Source organism: Helicoverpa armigera, chromosome 14 (genome assembly GCF_030705265.1).
Source record: "Helicoverpa armigera isolate CAAS_96S chromosome 14, ASM3070526v1, whole genome shotgun sequence".
NCBI lineage: Eukaryota > Metazoa > Arthropoda > Insecta > Lepidoptera > Noctuidae > Helicoverpa > Helicoverpa armigera.
Window position 1 is genome coordinate 6,665,007 of NC_087133.1, and position 24,203 is coordinate 6,689,209.

At 34.0% G+C, this 24,203-nt stretch overlaps 1 protein-coding gene across 3 annotated transcripts in view; it reads right to left on the bottom strand.

Annotated features, from left to right (window-relative positions):
* The window catches only part of LOC110378837 (lachesin), an 85,604-nt gene that overhangs the window by 16,549 nt on the left and 44,852 nt on the right, over positions 1-24,203 (bottom strand). For all 3 annotated transcript variants that reach the window (XM_049837081.2, XM_049837080.2, XM_049837079.2), the window contains 3 exons: positions 21,781-21,902; positions 16,724-16,909; positions 15,337-15,526 (listed from right to left, as the gene is read on the bottom strand). In XM_049837081.2, the coding sequence (XP_049693038.2) occupies positions 15,337-15,526; positions 16,724-16,909; positions 21,781-21,902 (498 nt within the window). The remainder of the gene's footprint in view (positions 1-15,336; positions 15,527-16,723; positions 16,910-21,780; positions 21,903-24,203) is intronic.

Genomic DNA, 24,203 nt, shown 5'->3' on the forward strand with positions numbered 1-24,203 from the left:
AAGGCAACTTTTTAGGTAGTGTAAGTCTGTCTGGTCTCCCTCTATCCAGCAAGGGAGATGTATCGTGCCCACTCTAGAATGACAAGTATACGTTATATTCAGCTTATGTATTGCCAAATTAATTAAGTAATTTATCGGTAATAATTTCAGGTAATATTACCAAATATTTATCGTAATTGACTGTTCATATTTCCAATATAAACGAGTAAAGCAAACAAACGAAATCATACAAACAGTCGCCCGGCGGACAAGTGGCCACTTAATAGTTTCAAACTCCAGCGTCAAATTACTATGCAAAATTAAAAATTGTATAAAATATTTTAAAAGTCAACTGTGTAGGGTTGAAGCGGATATTTCAGTTAATTCGTAAACTTCATACTACTTTGCTCGCTGGCACCGAGTTAAGACGATAATTAAAACACTTTACCCAACTTTTAGTACTGAATTTCTAAAGTACGGCAATCAAGTTAATGGTTCAATCAAAGATCAAAACAACCCTATCACAATAAATATATATTTCCATCCGTTTGTTTGGAAACAGATGCTGTTTATTGCTTGGATATTGTTTTAAATATTTTTGTTTAGTTGATTGAAATTGTATTAGGAATATTGTTGATACAAATATGATACTCCATTAACTTTGACGAAGACAAATGTAGGTTTTATGTATTTATGTAGATGTACGCTTCGTTATAATTATCTTCCTTTTGGTTTCGACGTCCAACAAAATGTCCATATGGTTCTTTAGAAGGAAATAGTAGCTGACATGTTAAGGATTAAGTCAGTTGGACAAGGAAACACCATTCATCCCATCCGCTTACTAATGAGCGTTACTTTCTTTCTATCCTAACAACTAGGAAAAAGGTTAAGATAAAAACATAACTACATAAAACTCCCAATTTATTTACTTAGCTTTCTTTTATTTATTTGTTCGAAGAATATGAGGTCAATGGCACTTGATTTTGGGTGGGAGCAATTTAGTCGAATTTTGCCCCGACTCGAATTATGGCCACGAATACCTACAGGATGAAACAGTGGCGCCTAATTAATACGATTAATCTTGTTTTTCTTCCTTACTATATTGTATCGTTTAGTAATGTACGAAGATGGTTTAGACCAAATTAATATCAATCTTGAACGAGATGAAGAATAAAACGCCGCATGACAAAATATCAGTTTGAGAATGAATAGGTTTTATAGTAATAGTTTATTTGAATAGTAAGACTTTATTATTTGAATAGCAAAGTTTGTTTGTCTTTACGGTGTTTTTTTAAACAATTGTCTAAAAAATACAATTATTTGCACAGGAATTCTAGCTCCTATGTAACCTAAATAAAGTTTATAATTTTACGTCATGGAATAAAACTTTTTGGGCCGGGTAGAATAAAATACCTGTAAGTCGAGCTAGCCTAAAAGCTTCTAATTTCAAGTGTTGTTCCCAACAATTATTTGCTCTGCCGTCACAAAAAAAAACCAGCAGCTATAATTTTAGTCTAACAACTACATTCCGCTATGGAACTGGAAACTATCAGTTTGCACCCTTTGTGATCAATTTTACTCACACATGCATATGAGCATACACATTTATAACGTTGTGTGAGTAAATATCATTGACACAAAGCGCACGTGTTATGTAACACTGCGTCAGTACGTTTTTAATATAAATTTAACGCTCCGCCAGCACTAGTTATACGCCAACCCATTATTACTGCAACCACTATTCTCTATTTGTACTTGGTGAAGCTTACAGCGCCGGTCAAGCCGAGGGATGTGACATCCAGACGTTGTATCGATATTTAAAATTGAAATTAAAATTAAACGTTGCGGTTTTCTGTGGGAAATTTCTCCATTATGGCTCGGGATTGGAACCGTGCCCGCTAAATAGCGATAAGCTCGCCCAATATCAGATTGGGACTGACCTAATACTGTATTGGCAACCGTGTATGTACGGGTCTGTCTCCTTTGGGGATTATCTTCTAAACTGTTGTCGAATTATCTCATTTAAAAGTGACAATTCCATTTGTTTGCAAATGTGCGCAATAAAACGTAAAAGAAAAAGACTATCAATTTCAAAAGTACTTTTATAGATTGGAAAAATAATCTAATAGAAATTGGGTTCGTACAAAACACCTGAAAATAGAATGATCTTAATACTATCAGTATAATGTAAACGAAATCGGCTCACAATAACGCTTCATTTAACAAAATTAATTAATTAATGGGACCAAGTATTACGATGAAACTTCGAAAACCTAATTAAATGGAAAGGTCATCTGTCTGGAAAAAACCGTGTCTATAGCTTCAAGAGGCTTAAGCCTTGATAATGAATTTGCATTGATTAGAAAATCACTGGAATCACTGCTTGTGTAAGATAAATCAGTATATGAGTACCAAAATTGACGTACACGAGCTTTGCTTTGTTTAAGCAGTGGTGACGTTTTGACTTTATCATATACCTGTCTTTACAAGAGTGAGAACTAATAGAGTATTTTGCCACGTGTAATATTTGTGGTCAATGATCCAATGATCAGACATCAGAAATCCTCTTAACTCATATCACCTTTGTATTTCTTCAAGAAATCCTTAAGGTCTAGGTGACTTGCGGTCAAAAGGTCTTCAATTCTAATGCCTTTCTCCAAAACATGTAGCATTACTTAGTGCTTACAAGGATTTAATCCATAAGTGCCTTAAGTGAAGCTAATCCGTTGCCTTTGGTCTTGGATGACCCGATCAGCGGTTTTTAAATGAAGCAGCAAATTAGTTCGAGATCGGCAGAAAGAGGTTGCGATTTCGATTAAATGGTCACTCGAAATGCTGGGGAAAGTAGTATTTACCTTCACATCGTTTTTTTTAAGATAAGGGTCTCAATAACTGAAATAGCCTTATGTTGTAAAACATACCTAAAAGTAATAAGCACTAGATTGCCAAGGTCTCGAGAGCAAATTATTCTTATCCAAAGTTAAGTGCGCTATTAGTCAAATATCTTTTAAAGCAAGAGCACTGCATAAGTAGCTACGAGTATCAGACAGGTTTCAACTTACAGTCTGCGAAAAAGCTCTGTAAATAACATTCTAAATACATTCATACATCAGTTGCGATAAAATCTATCTATCTATTTATCGATAAAAATAAAGTAAAACATCGACATTTAATTTTCCAGCTAGATCTAAACGGTTCAGCTGTCTTTAATAAATGGCGATATTTTTCTGTCTCCAGTAATAGAAGGCTATGTCAGCTAACTTCCACATTATTCTCGCAATTATTGCCCTGACTTTGTCTACCCTTTTATTATTTGCTTTGAAGACAAACAAGTGGCTCTTGTAACGTTTACAAGTATTATAGAAGGTCGCCATTATTAGTTTCCTTGTATTTTCGTATCAATGTTTGTGTAAGAAAGCTGTTTTTGTTTTTCTGATGTCCGATACGATGTCAAATAGTTGTATCATTGTAAAAATTATTCTGAACTCAAGAATAGCGAACATTTAATATTGTATAGTAGTCTAGTTATGATGTGTGTTAGATGCTCTAAAAAATAGTGACATTTTATGTACGTATAAGCTTCAGACGTCTTCATAATTTTATTAATACCATTCCTTAAGAGAGTGTTTATCACCAATTTAACTTACCTATTATATAACCAAAAAATATATTTATTTTATACACCTTCGCTAAACAACTCAACGAACAATAAAACGTAACCGTATTCCACATTAACCGAGTACAGAACATCCAGACGAGATTATGTACGAAAGTAATAAACATTCAAGCATTTTAAGACTCAACATTCACTTAACAGAAAGATCGTTACAATGTTAACTGAACAGAAGGAATAACAGTTATACCTTGAACTGTTGGTTATCAAGACGGTTAAGGTAATTTTGTTGGTCGCGACTATGAAACAATTATTTTTTATTAGTTTAACCTGGAAGTATGTTAGTACTTGTATTTAAGGAAATATATTTTTAAGTTAAAAAAATGTTTTTTTTTTTTTATTTAGCTTGTGTTGTCCCACTGCTGGGCAAAGGGCACCCCCATAGCCTTCCATCTTTCCCTATCGGTCGCTATTTGTGGCCAGTCCTTGTGGAAGTTGTCTAGGTCCTCTCTCCAGCGTTTTCTTGGTCTTGGTCTTGGTCGCCTACCATCATCAGGGATCCATTTTGTAGTGATGTTGGCCCACTTATCCGAAAATGATATTATTGTATATAAATACTTGTATCTTTTAATTAAGTCATTCCTACTAAGGATGTTTGTCTAAGCTATTTGTTTAAAAAACAGCGACTACAATTTTTATTATTAAGAGGCGTACTTTCCTAAGTATAATAAAAAAATATGTTAATTACTTTCAAGGGTTTAAATGTCACGAAACTTTGTATTAAGAAATATCAAAATGAAAGACTTTTAGCTAAAGAGTGCAAATAAAACCATCATTAAAACACGGGAGTTGCTTCCCACTCAACAACCACGCAATTATTTTATTTGTATAGAATTTTCTCGCGGTTTTACCTGGGTTATAAAGCACAAGTCAATGTATGCAGCTATTTCGATAACAATCTACCCTGTGGCATTTTTCTAGGGAAAACTTAGGGTACATTATGTCCATGTCATATTTCAACTTAGCTGGTTCAGCCATTTTAGTGAAAGCGAAACCAGAAAGGAAACATTTTCACGTTCATCATATTACGACTCGGCGGATGTACTTAATATTATCCTAGCCTACGTTAATAAACTAGGTAAAGGAAAGATAAAATAAACTCACTCCACGTTCAAGTGAGGTATATTTGGAACATGTTAATTTTCGCTTAATTTTGATGAAGAGTGTTTCTCAGAATAAAGTCATCAGGGACCTCTTAATTTTATTCGTGGAAAATCTCCTCAATATTAAATGCATGTAATTATTATTGAGAAGAAATTATAAACACGTTACCAATAATTGCTTGTGAAATTGCAGGAATATGTATGTTATTAATCGATGTTTGTAGTACTTACAGAAATGTCAATAATGTATTAAACTTTATTTGTAAACAAAATTGAAAATGGATTCTGTGCAGTCATAACGTGAAAGTGTTACAGGATGTTGTACGTAAACTCGAAGTAAAGGAACAAAATGAAATATAGTGGGTGTTGGTGACTCTTACGGGGACAAAGTGGTGGGGCTGACAAATGCGCCACTACTTTAGTAATAATAGTTGGCTAACCGTCGCCTACGGACGTTGGATGAGACTTGTATTCGCTTCCATTACCCTTATGGTAGCTAGTACTTAATGCTACACTTCGTTTATGCTGCCTTAGTATGTCTGGTTCACCTTTTAGATGATAAAGTTTTACTATCGTACCGTGCCACTAATAAACTGGAAATATAATGAAATTGTATAATTTATCCACCCTTAAATAAAATGTATTACTACCTTACCTTGAAAATTATGGGTACACTTACGGATGGACAGACAATTCATATTCTTCAAAAGAATATATGTACTTCTCATTCTCAGGCACAGTATTTTTTCCTGTGTTCATATCCTTTAAGGTAAACGATAGCTCTTTATCCAATATATGGAAATACGTAATTATCTAATTTTGGTTACGTGAAACCTTGAATGTGTTTGTGAATCTTGCATGAGAAGCTCTTGTAGTGCACAACTATACAAGCGTTTGCACTTTCAGTCATGTCGCGATTGTACAACCAGAAGCACTGCCGACTATTGAAATGTTATGAAAACGGAACATGTTTATGACAGTTTAATCTCTCCTCAATCCTGCTTAATAACTACGAAATTAACAGTAAGTTATAGAATTTGTTCGTGACGTGTAAGATAGCCTGATTTAATAAAACAAACGCACCACTTGCTTATTAGTTTCGAGACTCGTTCGGAATAATAAACAACGTATAGATGTATCATATTTTTATGCCCAATCAGCGAGAAAAGAAACGTATCATTTCATTATTTACACGTAGGTATCTATTATGATTCCATCTTCATGTACAGTTGAACTCAAAAGGAGTAATTAATTCCTTAATGTACTGGAAAGAGTTTAAATAAGGTAGCCTTTTGAGATATTTGGTCATCAGTTAAAATATTTAATATAAAAATTATGCCTCGGTGCACGCTTGCAATATGAGCAATAAATGTATCTTACAATATTTAATGTTGAATTTTATTTTTTCATTATTTTCATGAAATTCACGTGATCATTGAAAATGAGGTACAAGTAGAGTGATACACATTTTTTCAGATCCCCTCATTTTGCACATGACAGTACTCCGAAGACATAATGCTTTAACATCGATAAGCAACTTCAAGACAGACTTGGAGCTTGTTATCTCGAGACATTTTACTTCACAAACTCCAACTTTTTATCTCCAATTTGAATTTAATGTAAGAATCAGCTCATATTTTCTTCGGCGTATCTATTTTACTTGGAGATACGTTCGTCGATGCACTCAAACGATTTGCGTTGTTCACATCAGAAGTAATTTTGTTTCGAATGATTGGTTAACAAGCGTAGACAAGACATGCTTTGAACGTTTTCCATTGGTTCCGTACTCAAGGATAATATGTAGTGGTACTTACTTTTAAAAGTTCTGAATGTTTTTATTCTTGTATTAATAGCTTAAAGCATTGAACAAGCAAATAAAATAAGATTCGATCAAGTGATCTTATCCTTGTAACGAGGAAGTGAAACGGGAAGTGAAAAATAATATTACGTATTCTGAAAATACGCTGTGTTCGAAAATGAATTATTTTGGCACTTTATCTGCAAGGATCTTCGTTGAGGAACATAAAAAACATGCTCGTAAAACAAGAGGCCCATTGTTTACATTTTTTATCAACACTTATATTAAGGTACAAAAAATTGAGAATATGACCTGTTCATACAGGAAGAGAATACAAGTAGAAAAATAATTAAAATTTAATATATTACCTACACTAGATGTTTCTCGCAGCTTTGCTGATGCCCATGATTATCATAAGTAACGTGGTTTCTACTGAAAAACAATTCGTTTAGAAGTCCAAAGATAGATGAAAAACAGTGTCATACAAAGCCAACTTGCAGGTGCTAAAACTATTGCACCCTTTACTCAAGCGTCCTCGTGTACAAAGCAATGCTACTATATCAACATTAGAGCGGAAGAGAATGAAGACAGTGGGTAGTTTCACCAGCAAATTGCAATTACCGTTATTGCGGTAATTTGGAGGCCGAGACCGGGCCGGCGCGGCAAAACTACCAACATCTCGGAACGGTTACCGCTTACAATTTATATTAGAACATGGCTGTTCACTTTAGTGCAACACCTTTATTAATGCAATAGGTTTTTAAATAACACTATTATATAAAGTTTAGGTGTAAAACTGTGCTTTCATTTTAAAATAAAGTTAGGGAAGATATTCTTGCGCATGAGCACGCTATGCATAGGTAAATGCACATTATAGACTGCATTTCAATGTTAAGGCTTTGGATAATTTATAGACCGATAGACTGTTGCACTGCTCGTAAAGTATTGGCAACCTAGCATTTTCATCCTTTATTTAATAAACTAAAGAACCAATACAAGGGAATCTGGAAGTCCAATCACAGCGCCTGAACATTATTTTACAATTCTTGCACAATAATATAGGAAATGTACCAAAATTAATTTCAGTTTTCCACGTAACCGCATTGAAAAATGTATTGTGTCAAAAGACGGCTTCTGCAAAATTTCTGAAAATTACATGTTAACTTTCTCCATTCATTTGTTTACCGAAAGGTTTTACATTACGCGTTTTCTTGGAAGTATTTTGTAATAATTAAATCTTACAAACCCATGAAACTGTGTTTTACGCGAGCTGTGTAATGGGTAAAGTTTCATTGCGAGCTTTTATCTAATTTATTTTTATTGTTATATGAGCCAGTTTATGCCCCATTTTATATCCTTTGCTGTAGTTACAATCAAGAGTACTGCGTGATATGTTTTGTTAATACGTCACTTTACATCTGTTTGTATGAGTTTTCTTTCTTAATTTTCTTTACGACCTTATTTTTGAAGTTAGGAGAACCTCTTAACTGTTTGAGACAATTATTGTGAGTATGGTATGTATAAAAGTTTTGGAAATGTTACGAGAACAGTTTATTATTAAAGTACCTTATTACGCATAATTGCAGGAATTGGTAATATAACAAATTATGTATTGCTGTCGGTAATTATTAAATTCGAGGTGAAATTGCTTCATATGTTGTTAATTAAATGTTAAGTAGCAAAATTAAATAATAGCGAAGTATTTAAATTCATACCTATTATTATTCTTTATTGTACACAAAAACATATAAAAATACACACAACACAGAGAAGACATGTACAAAGGCGAGCTTAACCCAGAACTGGGTTCTCTAACAGCAAACCTTAGAGCGATAGAGAGATGCGATAGGGAAGAGAAAATTAAAAAGTGCACAACATTAAACAAAAGACAGATAAAACTACATAACATAAAATATATACCTATAAATAAAACATAAAATATAATAAATAAATAAATACATACATACAAATAAGGTCATGTTGACAGGAAATGTTCTTTAATTCGTCTCTTGAAGACATCTAACGATGTGCTGTCACGTATACTGTGAGGCAGAGCGTTCCAAAGCCTCACAGCGCGAACAGTGACACCTACTACATATTATGTATTGGAGAGTTTCAAGAGATGCCCGGATAATTAAAGTCATATTAAATTAATGTTTTAAAAATAACGGATTTTTTACGACCTGTGATTTTCCACACTACCTTCATAATAAAGTCCTTTATATAAACGAAAAGAGATTACATAAAATTAGGGTAAGCTACAAAAGCGACGATAATCCAACATATTGATTTACGAACACAACTATACATACATATAATTTATAAGTTGTACGTACATATGTCAGTGTGTGCGTAGTTTATTCAACGAAGGTGGATAAAACTAAAGTGAAAGCTTAGCATCTGACAATAAAACAAGGTGCTCGGATTTAGATACGTTTGATAGTATTGAATTTTATCGTCCAACTGTACTGTAGCTACGTCAGAAATGTACTGGATAACTGTGTCCAATAATATATTATGTGACGTTTATAGATTTATACTAGACTTTGTCGCTGTATTCGTTCGCGAATAGAAAGGAGTATTTATTATGCAATCCTCTTTGGAAGTTCTGTGATGATGTATTGTGACTTACATTTAAATTGAGAATGTATTTTGAGCTTTGCATTGTCTGATTATTAAAAAGTTTCATGAAGTTCTTTAGTATTTTACAACCAGAATATGTTTGCTTCTCTTTATAAGTGTCGTAGTGGAAAATGTAAGTATTTAATACTTCTGTGTTTCCCATTTACGAAAACAAGTGCAAAGCGAACTGTCAGGAAAAACTCATAAAATAAAGCTTCACAAACTCAAATTGCTTACAGTTTAAATAAAACAGACATAAACATAATGCAGTGCAATTGCACTCTGTAACGTGCGGAACAATTTCCTTGCATTTTTCACGAAAAAACAGACAAAGAGCTAAATATTTTATTTCATTGTGATTCTCGCTTGTGATTGTGTTACCGTGTCGAGGGAATTGGAGAATTAACGACGCTCTCACTAGTGATCCGTCACTATTCGAGCATTTTTCAGACTTGTATTACAATGTTTTATTATTATTCTCGTACAAAGTTCATCTTAGTTAGCACGGATGGTTGAAGTATCTCTTCTGAATAACACAAAACAAATTGTATATAACATGAAGTGTTCAGGAATGATGATAAGTACACCATAATGTGTCTGTATTTATTTTGGAAATGAAGACTCGAGTACCATCTGAATACAAGTATTATTTTGTAGCGTGCAGCTTTTGACAAACTATTAAGATTCATAAACGTTTACTTCCTAGTAGATACGCTTTGTTTATTTTCATACATTTCCTTGCCAAATGGTCGCTATTTGTATAATGAGAATAAAATAGAGCGTAAGCGCTAGTTGCACGATAAGACAGCGCAATAACTTAAAAGGAACCATCAACACAACAATTGTTTAAAGCAATTTAATTTTTAAAATTGAAAATTCCGCGCCTTCCCATTCTCCTTGGTCTTGGCTGTGAAAAACTATATTGCTTTTTTTATTAAAAATACGAAGTGTTCCAACGAGGGGCAAACTGCCACTAAAACGTTATGGTTACTGCGGTGACATTCGCACGAATACCTAACTTATAAAATTGGTAATCCCCTACGCAATAGCCACCCTTCTTGGGATCCCGATAAAGTATTACCTACAATGTATTAAGGATTATTTCGGTCTACGCCGATATTGTTTAACGTTATACCGACTCGTTTTTTGCTTTTTATTTCTTTTATTTCTCCCTGTTTAGGTATTTGTACGTGGACTTTTATCGTTGTCTAGTATTAGTGGGCCCGCCCGAAACTGATGTAACATGACAATATATAGCACGCACTACGCGCAAAGTAAAAACTTGATAATAAAGTTTTCTCGTTATCTTGTGAAGTACAATGCTTAAGTACTTAGAAGAGATATTGATATTGCGTTCCTAAGTACCAATTGTAGGGAAATGGAGTTGGAAAGAGAAGGTCCCAACTGCGATATCATTACGTTCGATAATAATGTTATATGATATACGAATGATTCCTCAACGATCTGTATAAAACCGAAATTCGGTGAAATATTCGAATTACGTGGCATAGTTTTGCGTGTAGCCGTATACCGTGGGCATTGTTCATCATAATAACATAAATGATTGTTACGATTCGCGCAGCGCCGATCGCGAAACAACACATTTACATTAAGAGAGTCAATAGCTGCAGTGAACGTTACGCGAAATTTCCATTTGGTATGTAGCAGTTTGCCGAGCGGAATTATTAGTCAATTGTTTGGATACCACGCTATTGTTACAGCATAGACGTAACGTTTGTGTTCATTGTCTGGTTACGACTTTTGTATCCTACGTTTAGGGTATGGGTACTTACGGCCTAAACTGTAATTGTGTGTAAATGCCTTTGATACACGAGAGATAAAATTGTCTTACATTTATTGTGAGAATTCAATAATATAGTCCACTAATATACTTAACCTACCGAGATATTCTCTGTGCGAAGTTTATATAAATATCGTATGATTCATAATCATAACTCAAATGAAACGGAAAAAGCGAAGATTCAAAAAGAAACTTAATTTACAGTTTCCTTTAAGATGCAGTGCCCTTTCAGAAACCGGCCCGCGGTGATGTTACTTTACATTTCGTCTTTAAAAGGCAAACAAAAAAGTTCATAAAAATTCAGTCGAGAGCGGCGGTTGTCCTTTTTTGGTCGCCGCTCCGCCAACGGGACGATGTAAAAGAGTCCGACAGAAACTTCTTTGAAGAAGTCGATTTAAGTTACGAAAGGAGAGTACCTAAATTACATTTTATCACAAATTTTCATAAAACAATAAAAATATGGTACATTAAATTATTTACGTTTGGGCCTTTGTTGTTGAAGTTACTGGATTGTATTGGCACAAAAATAGATTGATGGAATCAATAAGGCAAGCATGAAAGTTGGAGTCACGTATTTGGTCAGGTTAAGAAACTACAAAATAGATTTAACTAAGTTCGAGCCTTCAGGCGAAGACAAACGGAACTTCAGACGTCTTATCAACTTTCGCTCCAGTGATTAGTAAATAAGAGATGTTGGATACACGCGTAGGCTGGGACGGATTTCAAATTATATCCATCCCATTGAAATTTGAGACCCTATTATTGTCATAACAACGATCTCAGTCCGCAAGCGACAATCATTATTTTCACACTTAACAAAGTACTCCTCACATAAAAAAGCGTCCATAAGCATAAACTCCGCGAATTATTCGATTCATTTCAAAGGAATCCTACTAAAAGGAACGCGAGACTAACTCAAAGCTTTTATATCTCGTTTGGAGGCGCCTTATTGTCTTCAGCGGTATATGTATTAAAGCTTGCTTTCTCTTGCGTAAATAAAATCCATTGGAAAGAGAAGTGCTTGGGAGCAAGTGCAAGGGTAGGGGGTCTAGGTGTAATGCCTCATGCGAGTGTCGGGGACAATGCAAAGTAGATTGAATTGGAAAAAAGACTTGAACAGAATGGCGGCTTTCGGCACCCGGGGGAAAAGGAAAACTCGCTCTGAAGGGTTAACAATGAGAGCGGTGTCCATAGATGTTGCCGCTTTGCAGTGTTGTGAAGTACAGCTTTCGGGCTTTCGGATTCATTTTCCTATTACGAAAGTAAAAGAGTATTGAGGAAAAATTTGCTTAACATTTTTGTCTCTAACTTTTATCAATCCTTTCATTTTCGAATCCATTTTAGTTTACTCAAAAACTGTTGAAGCGAGTTTTGAATTTAAACTGATTTATTTTAGTGAACAAGCTCTTCGTTTTCATATTGGCATCCATCCGTTAATCGGACAACAGCCGTTTTACATTGCATTATCATAATTTGATTTAACTAATCAATTTGTGCTGGGTACCTACAGGTTTTAGTCACAAACAATATTAAAATGTTTCACAATTTTCTTCTTTGTTCTACTTTATAGTTTTTATTTTATTTTAATAATATATAATTCCAATAAATACAGATTTGGTATCTACTAAATATTTAAAACGTTTAATATATTGATTCTTTAAACCCTAACGGACAAATTGTTCTAGGAAATCTTCAGTAACTGGAATACATTTAAAAGGTAGGTATTCTTTCAAAATCAAGAAGGAAGCTACTTAGATCAGCTTGGCTTGGAGATCGCGACACCCAAACATTGGGTTCCCATCGCGACCGTTGATCGGTGCAAATCAGCTTATTGTGTGCAACGCACTGATACACTCCCGACCCAACCGGATTCAGCCCCGAAATTGTGTAGCCCGCCCTAAGTTCAAAAGTACCATGAACATTTCTACCTCAACTTTTATTTGCTCTTATTATGAACCGAAAGGTTAATTTACACTTTAGCTATTTAAAAAATAATGTCGGAATGGAACGAAATGAGAAATTCTCTCGTTTGAATAACTAGCAGCAATCCAGAACAACCTATGAGAGGTGCTTCAAGTATTTACTAGTTACAGTTGCGGGGTTTTGCTTTGCACAGTTTTATTTAGAATACTCTCCACGAATTCCAATAAATGTTTTGCAATTAACTTTTTTCTGAACACATCTGTTTAATTAGCGGAAATATATTTAAGGTTCTTTTCTTGCAAATAAAGAACCTATGAACACACTTTTATTTTTGCAACTTAGTGAAGAAAAACATAAATTAATTTAAATAAGCTTATGATTCTAAGAATCCTTATAAGGCAGTAATCGTCATGTCGGTTAGTGTACATTTTCCACATCGGTGGTCTAAGGCAAAAAGTGAAATAAGCTGCTTAACAGATCATACAAGTACGCAACGATAAAATGCTTGGCAGCGAAACTTAACACTCACACTTACTTAGTGTTGTTCAGTACTTTAGGTACTTCAATATTAGCATAGGTATAGGTAAAAACTACCAAAAAATAAATATTTGAAACCAGCATAGATTTTAGATAAATCTTTGGGGAAGTGTCTTCTTGTTTTAATGATGTCGCCTAGATTTTTTTTACTATGCCATTTACTTCAATTTCAATCTACGACTATTAAAGAGTAAATCAGATTTTAAATTGCCAGTATTAAGTAAGGAAATAGGAAGCGTACGAATCACGATATTTTCCGAGCGATTACAGCCGCTTGAAGCGCTCGTCTGCGCTCACCGCTGCACAATGAACCTAATAGTTAAGGATTCAATCTCCCTCCCTCTTTATTGAATACTTTTAAATAAAGCTGCTTTATTTACAAACAGTAGCTAACATACTTTAGTACCTACAGCCCGCAATGTCAGATTTGATTCTCAAGTTACGAAAAGTTGTCGCAACTCAAACTTGAAGGAACGTAAAAATGTTACTAGTTTTTGTAGGTACAGTCAAACAGAACTTTTTCATGATGAATGAATAAAAAAAATAAGCAAGAGTTTTCAAAGCTCTGAAATTATAAATGTAAGCAAGTAAAAGAGCTAAAACGAATGTCAGTTTCAAACTTCTAGTTGGAGAGTTTTGTGTAGTCTGACATTTTACTATGATATTATTATCGGGACGGTAAAGAAATTCTGACTGAAACAGTCGTTATATTAATAGAATCTAGGCAAAACAATACACAGTTTCAGTCTGCCTGTTAATTGAATTACCGTGACATTTGTTGGTTTTCGAATTCCAAAGAATAGATCCCGAACTCCGCTGTCATTTAATGTAGGACTCCAGGTACGTATACCTATTCTTTTTTTAAGTCTAAGAGGCTTAAGACCTTCAATGGTGTATGTAGCCAGTATCAAGCCAAATGAAACTCCTATATCCTGAAGTTATTAACCCTAAGATATGTAGATTATTGTAGATATGATATTGAGAGCATCCAGAGTAACTATCAAGCGGCACACTTCATTATGCACCACAATACAGTCTGTTGATTACTTCCGACCGCAGACGGTCCGCGCCATCTTTAATAAGACGAAACTTGTGTTCCCTTTGATTGAATGTGTTTTGTGATTTTTGAAATGTGATTAACCTGTCTCGTGTATTTCCTTGTGCTATAGCTAATTTTGTATGGTTAATTAATGTGAATTTATTTGCTAGTCTGTTTTTACCATTACCTATTTATTACGTAACTACATAATATAATAAAAAAAACTTATAATATTTTCGAAAATATTAAGTTTTTTTATATGTATCTACTTCTTATTTCGATGAATTCTTATCTAGTGGTGGAAATATTCCAAAAATTGAGACCCTATCAACTATTAAATCCATACTTGCACACTTACAAACTATTAGCAATCTTTGTAATTGATGTAATATATGGATCTAATGGATGTGGGTAGGTACACACATATTGTACAAAAGCTGACAGTTACATATGTATATTAATACCGTATTACAAATTAATAATTACGCACATAATTAATGCGCTATATATAGTGTTACCAGTCGCATGGAACCTACTCATACAATGTATGTAGATACAGTACCTACATAAATATAATTTATTCCTCTGTCCTATTAATCAAAAAACTTTGTCTATCGAAAATCAATTTTGATAACTTACTCATCATTATCCCGCAGTTAATAAACAAAACAGGTTAAACGGATCAAAATAGTAAATGATAATATTTACATCAATTGATTCCATGGCCGAGTTAATACGGTAATAATGTTTTGCACAATAGGAAGGTGCACGTTTAAATACCCGATGAAAACATTACAAAGTAAACAGCATTTAAAGCGCATAAACAAACATTTTTCAGTAGTTTTCACAACAAAGACTCACCTTTCCGTTCCCTGCCACCGTCGTGTCTAAACACTATGGGTCGGTTGTGCTCCCGTCTCCACAAAACGGTCGGTGGCGGCACGCCAGTTGCGGTGCACGTCAATCTTATACTCCCGCCCTCTTGCGCAGAACTACCCTCCGTCACAGTGTCCACTATGTCCGGAGGGATCACCACGGATAAATGACCCATCTGACAAAAATAATTACTCTAGTTAGCCTTATTAGTGCAGTCTTTTGTTTGGAACGTAATTGGGACTGTCTTGATTATGTTTTGTTTTGTTGCTTATTTTTCGTGAGATTCAAACGTAATGTACGTATAAATAAGACATGAGAAAGAATTCGTTTCTTTAACATTAATTGTCTAAGGAACACACATGACGCTGTTACGTTTTTACGTTAATAGGAATTAAGCATTTCAACAGCATTAATTTAAACTAAAACATGTATTTTACAACATAATATAAAGCTGATTGAATAGCATGTATACATAGGTTATTACACAACGATATTATCTAAATAACGATTAATTTCCCAAATCCGATTGATACTGAGTTTGCGGTGCAAAATTAATTTCATCCTAATTTGATAAACATCTAAATTAATCGCCTACATTTTAAGGTAATTACCTACTTAAATATTTGGTTAGGATTACATCAGGTATTTAATGTAAAATGAATGAGGTTCGCTCGTGGGCTTTGAAAAGTAAAATAAAGCGGTATTATAATCCTTAACGCCGAGGCTGTAACTAGCTAGACATAACACCCCGAACGTGTCTGACTATAATCCCTGGTTAACTACCTACTTAGTGCTTAGTTTTTGGTGTTTCATAATAATTAGTTCCCAAGCAAAATCTAAAGCAAAAAATCTAAAGTTCTAAAGCAAATGTATCTTATCTATAAAAGCCTAAAAAATAAACTTGTTCGATTATTCTAACTGAATGAACAGAATGGATATAAAAATAGAATTGGTATCATCGAAACTTCATTATTTATGAATGGAAAACAACATCAATCGTTCTGTGAAATTAGATTATCTATTTATAACTTGCAGTATTTATAGCTTGAGGGAATGATGCTTTTTAAAATAAACTAGTATAACGTTTGTTATTGATTTGTTTTCTGCACTTAATCAGGCGTTCACTCGCTAGCTGAGCGTTTCATAATAATTTATTGGAAACTGAAACAAGTGCTTGTAGCACTCGCTGCTTGATTGAACACTTTTTCTTGTCTCACAACTTCACAAGTATTGCTCACAAGATTTTCTTAAAAAGGAAACAAAACGCTATCTTGTTGACGAACGTTACATTTAAGTTTTAGAGCGTTGTCTGCAAAATAACTACTTTGTAAACTTAGTATCTCAGCTTCGTGTGTGACAAAGTGTAGCTCACCTGACTTTTCATAGGGTCTGTGTTGACTTGGCACATGTAGGTGCCCGAGTCGTTCGCCTGCACGTTGCTGACGTGCAACTTCCACGTGTTGTGATTATTGTATGTGACGCTCAGACGAGGGTTGAGCGCCACCATGTTCGTGTGTATTGCCAGAATCGCCTTCGAGTCTGACTTAATCCACGCCACCTAAAAATAATATTGCCATTACTTCACAGTACAATCAAAGCCTTATTGGATTCCTTATAATCTATAGCGACTGTATAAATATTGACTAGGAGACAATACAGACAGAATTGGCTTGGTGTTGACACAGACACGGTACACATTTTTATAAGAGAAGCGCCATGTGAAGTTTAATCAAAGTCAAGAATATCTGAAACAGCCGGAAGCTAAATTTAACAATGCAATTAGAGCGGATGTCTACAAAACAAAACGGTTCTGTACCGTTGCATACGAGCGTGAAATTTCATTTTATATCTAGGATTAATGTCATAAATCGCTCGCATTTCCCGGGAGCTCGCGCGAGTTTTAAATCGTTTGTATTGTTCACAGTGAAGACGAAACTTAATGTGACTTAAACGCTGTAGCAAATGTAAAACTGAGGGTACGACACGTGAAATTGTAGAGAGTTTCGCGGGAGGAATGCACGGTGTCTCATCCGTGCCGCTCCCGAGCATTTTTCATGTGACATCTCGCTTTGTTGCGGTTGGAAAATAAATTAGTAACAATTTCATTGTTTGTGAGAATTATTTCCGCGGAGTTTCAACGTAAGCGCGGCTAGTGCTGCCGGCTGAATGCGAGCACTTGTCGCGACTACCAGTTTTTGTTACAAGTTCAAGCTTTCATAGTTATGTTATGTTTACATACTGCCTCATCTGAGTTATTAACATGATTCATGTTTTGCGATTCTTGTTAGTTCGTTAAGTTGGCTCGTGATTTAATGTTTGTACGCATGTAGGTACATAAATATGTTACAATCCTGGTTATTTAACCCTTAACAACCCACAAGTGTCTCGCGGACACATTTTTGCGTTTATGTTTTCATAAAAACGAAAGTATTTATTTTTATGAATCGACCTTTTATCTAATTTATCACCAATGTTTTAAGAATCTAAATGTGCAATGAAAATATTTGTAACATGAATAGTTTATTATATTTGGCTAATAAACGAAAAAAGTACTTCATCGACCCACAAGTGTCCAACAGACACATTTTGTTTCATTCGAGTGTGAAGGTAGATTTTTATTTATTTACATTTAGTTATAATCTTATGGTGTCGGGTGCCATGCAAGATGTGGCAGGGTCAAATTGGGAAGCTACTCAATCATCCGAACCTGCTGCGAATAGGAAGAAGCGTTGTTATATTTGCCCTTCGAAATTATCAAGGGCTTCTTAACAGTGCTGTGATAAATGCAATCGCAATGTTTGCTCTGAACATTCTGAACAAAAAATAATTGTAATATCTGTTAATTAATAATTGTAAAAAGCATTACTGAAATACATTATACTACCTTTTTAATTCAAAAAACTTTCTTTTGCTTTGTTTTACCTTACCTACATTTATAAAGTGTCTGTTGGACACTACTGGTCAGTTACGTCACAAAAGCATTCTGGATAGTTAAGGGTATAGATGGTTATATAAGAACATTTTGCAAATCGGTCCAGGCATTTTTGAGTAATCGGTGAGTACCTACACACAAAAAAAAAAACGTAACATCCGATGAATTGAGAATCTCCTTCTTTTTGGGAAGTCGGCCTAATAGAAGATTACAAGAAAGAAGAAGAGACACGTTACAAAAACTTTCAAAAAACATTTTCAAGTAGGTAATAAAATATGCGCTATCTTATCGCAAATGAATATAATAACATTGTAAAACTATTATAATAGAGGCAGCGTGACAGGTTGTTAGTTTATTGGCGACCAGGATTACATTAATCCGATAAACAAACCCATATTCAGGTCTGTGTAAATCTGACATGTATTATATAAAGACACGGATATAAAATAAATACAAATGACTTGATTAATGTGGTTTTATTTGGGCAGAGTTTCCCCTTACAATTATTCAAATCAAAATGCAATCACACAATCAACTCTTCTGGCTTTTATATGGCTGGCTGGCGGCTACTTCACCTCCCGCCTCTTGAAATTTGGCGGCAAGGCTTGCGCGGTAGGAGGTGACGTAGCGGCTTGGCGTGGCGGGCTTGACAGCTGACTTAATGGCGGCTAGCGACATCTAGCGTTACAATTATTTATATATTTTAGTTGGGAGCTCTTTTATTAATAGTAGGTATATTTTACTCCACTTCACTAACGCACGAGAAGCTATTTTATAAATAGCATTTTTTAGTTTGATCGTTATTTTAATGTTTTGTTATTCCGAGTTTTTATAAAAACAGAGTATTTTTTTTGTTAAATCAATAATACCAGAAATTATCGACTAGAAAGAAAGAAAGTCTTGTCAATGACCTCACTTCTGGCGTAGAAATATTATCAAGTATTAAATAAAATTAACTGTATAAAAATTGAATGAGTTTTAAATGGGTATAGCAATTAGTTATATGTTTTTATTTGTCCAACTCTATTTGCAAAAATGAAATTCTAGCAGATTGGTTCTTGAGCGCAGTGGACATCCATCTTTAACGAATGTGACTCGCGCTTATGATCATTGAATATTATATCTATAGTCATCATGATTTGATCTTCATTGTGCATAGATATGAATAAAAAGGAAACATACCATTACAGACCACCAAAGAGTCTCCATTTATAACATTTATGCAACCAATTTTACAGGTAACTAAACGCTTGAAGCAGTTAAAGGAGTACTTAATCATTCGTCTATTAAGATGAATGTTGGCATTTGGTGTGCTCAAGTTGCGTCTATAGTTTATGTTGTGTGACAGATAACGTTACATGACACTGTATTACTGTTACATAGTTTAATGACGTCATAATTGCCGGGTGTGGTCTGATGCCCCCATATGGGCTGTATAAGCAATAATTGCTTAAAGATTTCTTTAGTTAACATGTTTGAATCAGTTTTTTGCAGGTTGTTCTCCATAAGACCCACCCTTGGAACCGTGCGTTTCTTAAGCACCTCTGACAGCTATAAGTATATGAAATAACTTTGACTTTGACTTCGAAAAAATCCTAAAGTAAACAAGAATAAAAAATAATATTCAGCGTTCAAGCTTTTTCCTACCACCTACATTTGAGTTATATCAGTTAGTTTATTTTGATATTGTGTCAATTCATTTCAAGTGTAGCATTTTAGTTTTATAAAACTTCACTCGAAACATTTCTAGTTTATTTTCCATCATTAAAACGGTATTATTTATCCCCGTCTTTCGTTTGTCTAAAACAAGAACATGATTTTTCCGAGTAAAATCCTTCATAGATTACGAACTTTATGATGGATGAAGTTTACATTTCAGTTGCTGGATGCAACGGAGTGTGGACCACTTATTTCATGCTCGGCTTGTTATCTGGCGCACGTGGGTTTTGTTTTTAAATATGGAACATAAGTACCTATTGTGGACCTATTTTTCTTATTTACTTTGCAGTTGTAAAATAGGTACTTACATTTTTTTTTAAATTTATCAATGTTCTCTTTTTAAATGAATTTGCAGGTGTCAATGCGTATTTTTATCTCCCCTATGTTCGTAATACGTTAAATGTAATAATAGTAAAATCAGATATGACTGATTACCTAAATTAATTCGTTTTGAGAATAATTAATAATACGCTAATATATAATAGTTGCTGTCAAAAAATGAGCTATTGAAGCCATTTTGCACGGGGGGACCGCCGATCCGCTCGACACCGATCCGAACTGATTGCTATCGCTCGGAAAAACCCGAGCGGAGAATTCACCTGTGTTACGATTGTGTTAATGAATACAATCACAAAACATTACTATTTTTTTTGTAATCTCGTCTTAAAATAAATTAATAAAAGTTTCAGCAAACAATATAATTTTGAAGCTTGCTTTCCTTTTAAGATAATCCGATCCGATAAGATATTCGAGTTTCCTCAGAATCCGTGTCAAATCAAATCCTTTCAACCCGCGATATACCACAATGCACTCATCGTAACGTCCTTTTGTAGCGAACAAGTAAGGTTTGAAGCATTCACCGATTCAGTAGAAAGTGTTTTAGGATAAAATGCGAAAACTAAAACATGGTTAGTTTTTGTCGCTTCCAGTAACTTAATTGCACTAAAAAAATGATGGTGGTATTGTCTTGCAATCGAATCAAAATCAAATTGAATTCACTTATTATTACGAAGAAATAACACTAGTTAAAAAAAAAATATTATTTCTTGCCAAGAAAAATGAAGCATATACTTTGCACCATAAGATTGGTATAGGTATCTCCTTATCCCGGCGTGCTAGAGCAATTTTATATTCTGAACTTCGATTCAGTGTCAAACAATTTACTTACATGAAATTATATATTTCGCCTTTGCAACAAAAATACTGTAAATAGTTTAAATAATAATTTAGACCTGCACAAACATGTTAATTTAGTTACCTACCTATATACCTAATCTAGCTTAATAAATAAAGCTATACAGTACAAGTCTGCACCGCAAAGTACTTGCTGTTAATATTGTACATTCGTATTTGTGTTAGAGTCTGAAGCGCTAGAATTGGTTAAACATGTTCAAAGTAAATGCTGCTATTGCAAATTTTGATATAACTCGTCCTGAGATAACTTACACCGTGTTTGTATCAAAATGTATCTTAAACTTTGCATAGTAAATATGTCACTGAAAGACTTGCTTTCTTGGTGAGAAATTGGCTATTAAAATGTTTAAAGATTTGTACTATATTTTGGCAGACAAATCTATGTCGAATGAGGTTGTTATATCTGCAATAGCAAAGTAAATATGTCATAAATAAAAACATAAATGGTTTTGCAGAAGTTTTCATTTTTTTTTTTTGTGAATTCTGAGTGAGTGTTGAGTTATATTGATGAGCCATTGTATCATGACCATTTTGGTACCCAAATCTTTTACTAAAAATATAGAAAATATGTTGGAAATCCTTACCCTATAATTAGAAAGATGGTTGACGACGCACGTGAAGTGCACGTCGCGTCCTTGTGTGACTGTGTGGTTCTCCAGAGCCTGAAGGAACTCAGGTTCCAACTCCGCCTGGATTGGCATCTCACCTGGAAACAAAAGAATCATCACCATCTTCAGAATTCACCGATGAGCTGCAGGTTATAATCACCTAACTAGTCTTAACCAGTTGTATTTCGAAGCACAGATATACCCGAGACACAATTTATTTTCTATTGTTTTATAATTAGCGACATACACCTGAATGCCTCTGACGTGGAACAAACAAAAAAATATATAGGTAAGTACCTAATGTGAATAATGATCCCACCCAAAACAAAAATGTGAAAGACTGCCAAGTTCGATAATATGGGAATGCTTCGCCTATAAAAGAAGTGAGATCTGAATAAGTACCAAGTTCCATACACATACCTCAGTTAAAAATAGTTACTTTTTAATGATGTTACTTGGCAAGTTTTCATACACCTTGTTATAAACCTACTAAACGCAATGAATCAAGTATTTAATTTTCTATTAAAACTTGCCAAGTAATCATCATTAAAAAGTAACTATTTTTAACTGAGGTATGTGTATGGAACTTGGTACTTATTCAGATCTCACTTCTTTTATAGGCGAAGCATTCCCATATTATCGAACTTGGCAGTCTTTCACATTTTTGTTTTGGGTGGGATTTCATTTATTTTTGTAAGGTTGTTTATTTTATTTTTTTCTTATGATGAAGTTAGTTAAAGAAATGTCTCATTTATACTATCTTTTAGATTTTTTAATATGCACTATGTTTCTTACAAAGAAATGAACTAGATTAACTATGACTAGATTTACTGACTGACATGACATGTTATCATATATTATGTTCGTGGATCAAAGTTACACATTCGTTATTTTCGAAAGTGATTCACACTTGGCCGTTTTCAGATTTTTACTTTACTTTGACTAAATACAAACCTTTGTACCATTCGAAGATATATTATATAAATATAGATAAATTTAGTTCGTTTTAGTTCCTTAGGGGTATAAATTTACACCGGGTATAAAACACCTTCATTATTTTGAAACCGACTCACACTTGGCCATTTTCAGATTTTTCCCTTTACCTTGACATAAAGACCTACCTCCATGCCAAATTTCAAGTCAATACGACCATTGGAAGTGGTCTAGGTTTTTGATGAGTGAGTCAGTGAATAAGTGAATAAGTGAATCAGTGTATAGTAAAAATAGCGATTTTCTGACGTCAATATCTCAAGACCTACAATAGGTATATTAATGAAATTTTGTATTTTAGATAAGTGAGGGGGTCTCAACAGATACTAGAAATTTGATATGCGTAAATAAAATAGATTTTGAGTTACAGGGGGGTCGAATTTGGCCCGAAATGGTTCGTGTAATATAACCCACGGCCGGTGTGTCGCCTTTTTTGCTCGAACTTGGCGGACACACTGCCGTGTGTCTAGATTAACGTCTAATGACTTTGATTTAATACTTCAGTGGGAGTAAAGCAAAGTAAAGACTGATCATTATTTTTTGTGTGACAGCATTAGTATTTTAAGTAACATCGGTGATTAGGTCTTTAAAAAAAATAAAAATAAAACAAACATAAAATAGACCTAGTCTATGAACTTTGATTCGTTGGTAACTTTGGATGTTAATATAAATATCTACATACAGAAGAATGAATAGTCACGGACTCATTTTTTTCAGTCTAAATTGTATCATGTGGTCGATGGAAACTACTCAACCTCCATACCTTAGCAGTATATACTGTTGAATTTACTTAGGCCCATGAATTTACTTTTCCATTCCACAAAAGAGTACCTACATATTCTTTGTATAACATGACACTATCATATCGGGTCTGGTCAATACATATGTTTGATTTACAAAGTAACAAACTCAGAACTTATTCATGAAATAACCCCACTTAAAATGCCATACATCACAAGGTTTTTGGACCGAAACTAGCATTTTCCATGGAGTAATAACTTACCAAGTTTTTATGTTGTAACTACGTCTAAGTGTTGACAAGTTTTTAAGTATCTAGTATACTTTAATTAGCAACTTGTTAACAAGTCTTTTACTATCTTCCTCACTCCTTAAACTTGTTATACAAACTTGTTTTTGATTTTTCACTTTTGACAAGTTAGCTATTAGGGCTGCTTTCCTGAGTAGAGCCGTTATTTATCCGCTATTTTATTAAGCGGATTATAGAAGGAGGATGCATTTAGTATTATAATAAATAAATTCATACCATTTATTAGGTAGGCAAAGTCAGTTTTTATAAGAGTAGGCAAGTAAATCTTGTGTTTTATTTGTTAATAGACGTCATACGGCTGATATTAATTTAATACATGTAGTTATTAAAACTTTTCCTACTAACATTTAAAACATATTTT